The 9,999-nt window shown below is 45.1% G+C and overlaps 1 protein-coding gene across 7 annotated transcripts in view; it reads right to left on the reverse strand.

Annotated features, from left to right (window-relative positions):
• RUNX1T1 (RUNX1 translocation partner 1) overlaps positions 1-9,999 on the reverse strand; it is a 184,738-nt gene that overhangs the window by 71,432 nt on the left and 103,307 nt on the right. For all 7 annotated transcript variants that reach the window (XM_019527918.1, XM_019527915.1, XM_019527922.1 and 4 more), the window contains 2 exons: positions 8,593-8,834; positions 4,759-4,848 (listed from right to left, as the gene is read on the reverse strand). In XM_019527918.1, the coding sequence (XP_019383463.1) occupies positions 4,759-4,848; positions 8,593-8,834 (332 nt within the window). The remainder of the gene's footprint in view (positions 1-4,758; positions 4,849-8,592; positions 8,835-9,999) is intronic.

Here is a 9,999-nt window from a genome sequence, read left to right on the forward strand (position 1 = left end):
TCACCAACACAGCTGCAACTGGAAGTGATTATTTCTGCCTTGGCCTGGGAGCCAGGCCGCATTGCTACACTGCTGCTATAGAGGATTTGTGGGGAGGAGAGGAGGGAGAGGTGGTTAAGTACAGACATTCAAAAAAGCCCAAGCCTGAAATGATTAAATCTTTGCAGGTTAGTCTAACCTGCATAGACTGAACCAGGAACCAAGTGAACAGACATTTACTTTTGATTCTGGAAATGCAGGCCCATGCCTGCAATGGCTCAGGCTAGAAGCCAGGGGGCGCTATAGTGAGCCCTCCCTCCTCTTCTGCAGCAGCCACAAGGCTGGAGGAAAGCTGATGAGGGGGGAAGAGGGGCATGGCCAGTGCCCTGACAGGACACTGAGTATGATTGGAGAGGGGTTTAAACCCCCACCCTGGCCTGTAGGGTCCCCAGCTGGGGACTGCCTGGCTTTTCCTCACCCTGCTCACAGATGAAGCAGCTGAGGCAGGGGGAGCCTTGTGTCAGGGCTGCTGGTCATCTTTTGTAGAGTAGGGGTGTGTACAGGATGGTCTGAACAGGGATGCTCCTGCCTCAGGCAGGGGCTGGGCTAGATGTGACACCTGCAGGTCCCTCCTAGCCCCACTCCTCTAGGATTAAAAGACCTGATCCAGAGGAACCCCCTGTGCTGCTCCTACAAGAATAGAGCATTTCAGGCCCCTGTTTTACTACAGTAAGAAGAGAGGGAAAGGCCCAGGACCTGTCTCCCTGCCAAGACAGTCAGCTCCATTCTGGGATATGCACAAGGGGCTGCATGAAGCTGAGGGTCCCCCCCCTCAATGAAGTAAAACAGAGCCCAGTGCTGCACAGCCCCTGACCTCTGCCCAGGGAGACCCTGGGGACGCTTTCCTGCTTGCATTGCCCTGGCTGCTCCCCCTGGGCCCTGCACAACTGCTCCAAGTGCTGCGCCCAGGCATGCTACTTGGCTGGGACAGCCCCACTGTGGCAGCAGAACTGCTGGGAGTTCAGGTAGAGGTGCCAGGTGCCACGGGGGCTGGCTGGCTCCTCCCAGGGGACCTGCCGCTGCTGCTGCTGCCGGCCGTGTCAAGCCCAACTGCTACTCACAGCAGCTGGCCTGGCTGCCAGGCCAGGTGGTCTAAAAGAGGTGACTGCAATCAGGCAGCTGCAATGCCCAGTAACTTTGCGGGTGAGCACCAGCAACTCTTCCAGCGGTGGCCACAGCTCCTCAAGTGGGTGAGTGACTCAGGCAGAGTTGGCAGCAGGGGTTGGGGAGAGGAATCTCTGCTTGTCTCCTGATCCATGCCACTGCCTTCCCCTTCCCCAGGGACACTGACCCTGCTCTGGGCCTGGACCCGGGCATGGCCCTGGAGGGAAATGAAAGAACTCTACATGTGCTCCCAGGTCTGGTGCCCACTTCTAAATGCCCCACATTCTCCCCATTACTGCATCACAGAGATGTCAGCGCTGGGATCCCTCCGGGGGCATCTCTCCCCTGCTCACCTTTCCTGAGCTTCTGCCTGCAACAACACTGGCTGGACCTCTCCTTCCCCCTCTTGGCCTCAGGCCCAGGGCTGGCATCTGGCCACACCTCCCCTCCACCGCTCCGCTCGTCCCTCCCCCACTCCCTCTCAGCTAGCCAGAGCAGTGATAGTGCTCTGGCTAGGGAGCAGAAGGGTGGAAGCAACCCTGCTCCCCCAGATCAGCCCAGCCCAGCCCAGCCCAGCCCAGCCCAAGGCTGCAAAGCATCCTGGGATGCTGGGGGGCTGTCAGTTAACTTAAACCAGAAAGGGATCGAGGACAGAAATTCTGTAAACTGGTTTGACCTAATTCAGTTAAGTCTGATACTACATTGAACCAGGTTTATCTTAAACCAGTTTCAGCCATTTTGGAAGTGGTTTATGTGCACTGAATTTCTGTTCTGTTACAGGTTTAAACTGGTTTCTAATCACTTAAACTAGTTTATGTGCAACTTCTGTCCCTAGCCCAAATATACCTCTTTGCAACTGCTTCATTTTGCAAAAAATAAATGCTAAAATCAGGCCAGGATTTGTGAAAGAATAAATTAATGTTACTTGAGAGACAGAACTGAGCAGCACTCTGTAGCCCAATAAAGTATGTACAGTCTTGCCAAAAAAAGATAGCACTAGGTTACACACTGAATTCTTAATATAAAACAGTAAGGTGTCATTAAAACAAGACAAGAATTCAGTACTCTTTCTAGGTAAGCACTCCAGCCATTATGAAATAGTCTTTTTCATATTCTTCCCCCTCTCCTTGGTCAAATAAACTCCTTCAAAATACAACAGCTTTGAATGGAGAGGCCACTACTCCAAAATACCTTTAATTTGTTTGCTAAAAATATTTTTCTGTGAGGTGTGTGAAGTGGATTCAAATTCCTTCAACATAGAGAAAGAATCTGAAATCAGATCCTCCCACATACCGCATGACTACTTCAACCACTTACACAGAAGGAAAGGTACCACAACCACTGTTTTTGAAACAAAGTATTGACGCAATCTTGGTGTTTGAAAGGAAGGTTTCAGGCGTCTAACTCCAGGAAAGGATTAGGATATGATATGTGAATGGAGAAAGACTGGCAAATCTTATTCTCTAGAAGTTAAGACACACCCCTGAACTCAGTGTTTCCTAGCTTTAACAGCTCCCTGATCAGCATGCTGGCTGGAGATCACACTCTCAGACACAATCATGGCACCATCATATAAGCACATCACTGAGATATTATCAATTCTGTTAGACAACAAGCCCTCCCAGGTAAATATGAATGATATTCACAGCAACGCAGAGGGCCGTATGCAAAATTTAAGTTGAAATTCAACACTAAGGACTTAGTATTACATAAGGCTTTATGAAGTAGGATGACTTTCATACTAGAACACCATCTTCAAACTTACAAGACAGTTCAAACACAGTATGTCAGGACCTTATTATGTACAGTAAAACGTGATAGCCACAAAGTCAGAGAAATTCAAAGACCTTAACACATGCACACAGCCTTAGCAGATTCTCAGGATCTCAGGATCCATAAACTAACACTATTAGAATATCACAACACATCACCCATTGCTTTACTGGTCAAAGACTTATGAGCAGAATAATAAAAACTCTTTAGTGCCAAATCCTAAGCAATTTGACTTCTGTAGCCAAAACCTGAAGTAGCTATAAAAACTCATAACACAAACAATGAGTACAGCAAGAGTTACCACAACTGCAATTGGGAGAGGATACTATACTCCAAAAAGAAAAACAAATGGCAACCTACCAAAGTAACAACTATAATTATCTGCACCTGTAAACAGAACAACTTTGGATCTTAAGGACATCCAGACAGCTACTGACAATGCTCACATGCTGACAAGAAACAGCATGAGCCCACACAAAAACTGACAAAGAGAAACAACGGGAGTAAAAAACATATCATAGCAAACAGGAAATGCAGGGAGAAACATTATGAGAACATGGGACTGCACATTTAGAAAGTCATTAAAGGAGCAATTACTAACAGACAATGAGAGATAGACAATGAGAGGGGGGATAATGTTCTTACCTGCCTTGGGGTTCAGATCTTTTAGTCTGGTCCCCATCCTACTTGTGTCTAGCTTTGTGTTTTATTAATTGGCTGCATCAGGCTCCGGATGACATTTTATTGCATTTTGATTCTTTTTATACATTGGAATATGCAGAAGTTACTACTGGAATCAATGGATACTGCCCCAGCTGTCTGACAAAACTATAAACTCTTGTACTGACACCCATGTCATGTGACTGGGACCAGAAAAGAAAGATTAGTCTTTGACTAATACTGATGTGCTGTACATACTTATCATGCAGGGGTAGTATATTTAGTGTACAACAACAGATGACCATACTAACCCTTACTCTTAGCCATGCAAAATATGCAAATCTAGTCTTCTGAATTTATAGTGTTACTTAGTAAATAACTGGGGCTGCACACAGGTATTCATTTCTACTGGTGGTAATTTTTGATCTCTAAAAATGCAGCACAGTAATTCAGCATGCAACTGTGCCCTCTCCCCTGCTTATCACTCCTTCCTCAGTCCAAGGTGATCCTAGTCTGGGGAAAGTGTGGGATGTTATAGCTGCTCCAGCCCTCCTGTTCTCAGATGGACTGGGGCAGCAGGGTAAAGTACATCATCAGGAACCCTGGTGTGAGGAATAGATGGAGATCATGCAGTGACGGCTCTTCCCCTCCCCTCTAGATTGGGGTCAGCCTCCTAGTCCCCAGGAGTCAAAAGGCGGAGAAGGACACAGCCATTCATTCTCCCAGGAGAAACTGTCCTGGAAATGTCTTCTGCCAGGTTGGAGATGAGGTTTTTTTCCCCTGGAACAGCCATTTTCAGTTCATGAGAAACTCTACAAATATCTGTATATTCATGGATTCTACCAGGAGAGCCGCAATTCTCCCAGTAGAAAGGTAAGGCCTGTATGCAGCACTTGTCTTTGGATTCAGCTCATAAAAGACTCAAGGCAATCACTTTTTAGGCTAAAAATAAAAACAATTAAGAAAGTATAAAATTATGGTACTGACCATTTGTAAGCAGCAAGAAATGGTCAAAGCAAATACTCAGTCAAATGGAGTTTCATCCATTAAACTATGGAAAGAAGCCCTTAAATGTTAGATTCATTTTCCTGACTCTCTCAAAAAGGAAAACTGTAACACACATCTGTGACCTAGCAACAATATGGTTTGAAATAGTTTCCAGATCAGTGAACTGTGCAATACCTTCAAAAATGGGATGACAAAAGGTCGCAGTGGGAAGTTAGTAGCTTCTTGCAGTTTGGAATGAAATTCTTCAATTGTCAAAGTAGAATTCTGTAGGAAAAAAAAATTCTGTCTTGGTGACAAAATAATAAAAATCATTAGGAAGAAAGTAGGACCCAAATTCTAGTAAAAGGAGTTTGTGTAATGACATGTTCCCAATACTAGTATAAGAACGATTTTGCATGTTACACATTAAATTTGTTGATCAATAAATATAGTGTGCGACAGGAAGACGACTGTTATACTACAGTGAGACTGAATAATTTTACAAAACATTTTATTTATTATGCATGTAAAACGTCTGACTGAAATCTTCAACATTTGTTGCTTAATCCTTGCAGTAAAAATTTGAGTCTTCAAGGTGCCAAACGTTTTTTGTTTGGTGACAACACCATGGATTTTGTAGATAATTTAGGCTGCTTGTTGTGCCACAGAATCTGTTCCATACTCTTACAGTAAACATCATCCTTGTAGCACGCCTTTAATGGACAATTTATTGTTTGTTATTGGTGCCACTCTTTCAGCTTTCAGTCCAGGACTGGAATATTAGAGGAGAATCTTGATACATGCTAAAACTTGATACTTGATAAAACTGTAGTTAATTTGTATTTTAAAACACTTATGTCAGCAGGTGACAGAAACATACAAAAAAAATCCTAAAACACTTCCAGAATTATGTCATGTATTAGACAGTGCTATTTATCATCAATAGAATTGTTTACCAAGTTCTGTTCACTTGTTTCAGTGCAACATTGCAGAAGGCAACTAGAAGCAATGAAAACCATAAAAGTCTCACAGGTCCACAGGTCTCTCTTAATTTGATGACAACGGATTTCACAGGTCCAACTCCGGAACTAATTTGACATGTACAGCCTTTATAGGAGACAGTCTCAGACGGAAAGATTGTGGCTTGATTCTTAGAATTTAGCTGGAGTTTTGTAAATTGGAGAACACTTGTCAATTATATACAAAAGAAAATTTGATATAAGAATTGACAGTAAACAATTATGGGACAAAAAAAACTTTACAGCTGTACTTTTCAAAGTAGAACCAAACTATAAGCACACTAAATTCAAAGTTGTACTTGCTGAATATTGACAGTTGTCACCTTCATGTATAAATTTACCACTTGTCATTGCATTTAACAGTTTTACTCCATTATTACCCGTTCCCTTAATGCCATAAAACAAATTCTGTGGAATACAGGTAAAGGCCTAATCTCACACTTCCAAAGTCGATGCGAAGTCTAAGTAAACCAGGTGCACAGTACCACTCATTGCTAAATTACAAACCTGTAACAATAGTCTAAAAATTACACTAATGTGCATTTAATTGTTAGATTTTTTATAATTATAATGACACGATTAATTTGTTACTTTTTTTGTGAAATGTTATCTGTGGCCTGTTATTCTGAGTTGTCGATGTTCTTGGGCCCAACAGCAGTTAATGGGGAAGTCATAACCTCTGGAGATCAGGCTACAAGTGATAGCATTTCATTTCCTAATCTAACTACTGCTCAGTGAAATATCTAGAGCAGTGGTTCCCAAGCTGTGGCAGGCGTACCACCAGTGGTATGCAGACAACTTGGAAGTGGTATGTGGAAGACTGGGGGGAGGGGCCACACACACACACACACACACACACACACACACACACACACACAGAGCCCAGCAGCAGTATGTTGCACACAGCCTGCTCACACAGCCAGGAACACAGCACCCAGTATGTAAAGCATGTTGGGGGGAAGGCGGTGGGGACAGATCAAGACGTCCACGATGAGGGAAGTAGGGGGGCAGAGGCAAGGGCTGGGGCAAATGGGCCCCCGGGATGGGCGGTATGAGAGTCAGAGCCTAGGCAGCTCATCCAGAGGTGTGGGGGGGCTCCCCGCCATTGTGCAGTCCTGGGGCAGGCATGGGAGGGCACATGCCCCCTGGATCTCTGCATGGGGCAGAGGCAGACTGCCATTGCGTGATGAGCTCTGCAGCATGCTGCCACTGGCCCAGGAGCCTCGTGCAACACAATGTGCCTGCTGTGCACTTGCTGCACTGCATCCTCTGCCCACCCAGCGGCAGCAGGCACATGGAGTACTGTACAGCTCTGGAGGCAGCTGTAGCATGGTGCAGAGCACAGTGGTAGCCCCCTGCTCCCTGGGGGTTTTCTCCCCTCAGACCGACTTGCCCCATCTCCACAGCAGGGCTGGTGCAAAGGCAGCCTGGGCCTTTCCAGGGATGTGGAAGGAGGGGGGTTATGTTCCCTCCACTGTGCGCACACCAGGGCAGGCATTGGGGCACGAGCCCCCCAAATCTGCATGTGGGGGGAGGCGGGCTATGAGCTGGGCTCTGCACCACATGGTGCTACCTCTGGACCTGGGCGGGATGTGGGGACCTCTGGAGGCAATGGGACGTGGGGGCACTCCTGTTGCTATGCTCACCCTGGGGCAGGGATGGGGGGCACGTGCTGCCCATGCCTGCCCTGGAGTGCACACAGTCCCTCCACCCTGTTGCTGCTGCTGCCACTGCTTGCAATACCCCACGCTGGCCGAGTGCCTCTGCCGGCCCGGCAGTGGCAGGCACATGGAATCCTGCCCAGGGAGTCCCGGCCCGGGGGGCTCCGCCCTGCTCATGCTGTACCCAGTGCACACAGGCCGAGCAGGGGGCTGCACCTCCCCTGCCCTCGAGCCTCACATCCTGCCCAGCAAGGCAACATTCTCCCGTGGGCAGGGCGGCTGTGCTGCACCCCCATGGAACTGTGTGGCCCAGGCCGAACCCCACCTCCGGTGCTGCTGAGCACCCCACTGAGGCCCGAGACTGCAAAGCCCTGGGGCAGCCCCCGCTCTCCTCCAGCTGCTGCCTTCCCAAGAGCCCAGCTGAGCCAGCTTGTCCACATCACCTCCCCTGTGTCTGCTCTCCCCACGCCTCTCTCCCTTTCTCCTCCCCCTCATCACAACATGCTTAACCAAAAAGAGTACACAAGAACAAAGGTAGTATATGAAGTTTTATTTATTGTCACCAGGTTTAGAATTTTTAGAAAACCTAGTATTTACTGTAAAATAAAAAAACAACATTTATTATTATTAACTAATTATGATTATTAACTATATTAATATGCAGTGTGTCCTGCCATGTACCCTCTTCCCCAGTTGTTTTTCCGATTTATTGCAGTGACCTAATAGTAAGCAACCAACCTTTCTGAGCTTTAATTTTTGTCTTTAAAATGGGAAAGTGATTTGAGATAAGCAGCGAAAAACAAACTGCTGAGTACTATAATTCATGCATAGATGAATCAGAGATGCTATTACAAAAAAATGTGAAGTATAACTGTAACATACTGGATTACTGTCCTAGTAGGGAGCCTCACTGCCCATTGCCAGGTGTGCACCAGAAAAAAAAAAAGTTTCCCAGTATATCTATGCTCTCAATGCACACTTATCTTGGCACTTTGTCCAATACATCTTCCATGTTTATCCTGAACCAAATAAGTTATTCTAGTAGAAGCACAGCGTCTACAATAGCACTGTTGCCAGAATATGTGACTAGACCTCTGATATGACTATACTAGCAAACGTTTTCTAGTGTAAACCTGGCCTGAAAACAGCCTGTAATTTACTGACATCAAGTAGGATTATTTCTCTAATGCCAGGGTCTTAAGATGTTGGTTATTATAGTCCTGTGTTCAATTTTCCTAGAATAACCATGATATGTGTGTGCATGAGGTTAAAGTCCATTATATACCTGTAAATAAATCTTCCAAATATGAAGAAAAAATAATAGTAGATATTTACTGTTCTTTACTTACCACAAGTCCTAACACAAGGGTACGCACTCTCTCCCCAATCTCTGGTGAAATGTCATTGCCAAACTGCTGTAACGTTGTAAGAAATCTTTTCAGTTTGCTGAGCTGTCTAGCCCCACAAGCTGGTGGCAACTGCTGATTAGCCAGCGAGGAGGAAGAGGAAGAAGATGGCCCATTGCTGAAGCCATTGGGTGGGGAAGGAGCTCCATTTAACGCTGTTGGAGAATGGCTAGTGCCATTGGTTACTGAAAGAAAAAAGAAAAAAGAAAAAAAAAGGTAAATTAATCAGTTTGAGTTTTCTGTGTTTGGCTTCAATAATGATTATGCACTTTAACAGCAGGATTAAAGACAAGCCTTTTAATAGACTGACTCTCCACATTTCATGTCTATTCCACAGAAGCTGGTATTACATGGTACATAAGATTTGAGACAGCAGTGGCTCCCCAGTGCACATTTGCCAGACACCCAAAATGTTTTTTTGTACCAGAACAAACAGCATTTGAATGTCACTTTCACCACATGCTTAAATAAGTGTAACAATTAAAAGTGTAATGCAACAAAACTGCTCCTCTGCACACATATTTGGTGGAGGTTAAATTTAACTCTGATCTTTTCTAATCATGTTTTGTATACACAAGTGACAGCTGCATTTATAAAAGCAGAACTTTCAAGTTTTAACCTTATACCACCCAATGAGATGGCTATTTTCTTTCTCTCATGTATTTCCTAGTCATCAACATCTGTAAATGCCATATGACTAGTGCAGTATTCACTCAGGATTTATTAAGACTGAAGTCTTGAAACTAAGGCATGAGGGTAGGCTTTGGGAATAAATCTAGGTTTAATTCCCAAGTTTGCCACAGATTTCCCATGTGATGTTGGGCAAATTACTTAGTTTCTCTGCATCTCAGTGTTCCATTTGCAAGACTGATAAGTTCCTTGCTGTTGCTTAGATGTTTACTTACTTACTAAAGGATAGCAAAAGCAACAATGTTCAGGAGGAGCTCTGTATCTGCCAGAAGTACAATCTCTGCTAGAGATTTCTTATACGCAGGGGTGAAGGGTGCACCCAATTTATTGGGTGTCCTTAGCCTATTGTAAGGATGCCCTTAGCCTATCAGCCACATTGTCAACTGATCAGTGGGCTGGGAGGACAGGCCACTTGTTGATTTCTCTCCTGTTCAGGGGCCACTCATCTTCCAGCCTTTAATAAGGACCCTTGCTTTTCCAGGTTCAATGTAAGCTCAAAGTTCTACCCACCCAAAAATAGAACCGAAATTGGCCAGTAGAATTCTACAAATCTCTAAAAAAAATTACAAAGTAGAATCACCCACAGAGCTAACAAGAAAGTTTAGGCAGCTGTTATTGTAAAATACAGCTGACATGCTGGCCTTATATACAGAACTCGTC

Source organism: Gavialis gangeticus, unplaced genomic scaffold, assembly GCF_001723915.1.
Source record: "Gavialis gangeticus isolate Ggan-Ray unplaced genomic scaffold, GavGan_comp1, whole genome shotgun sequence".
NCBI lineage: Eukaryota > Metazoa > Chordata > Crocodylia > Gavialidae > Gavialis > Gavialis gangeticus.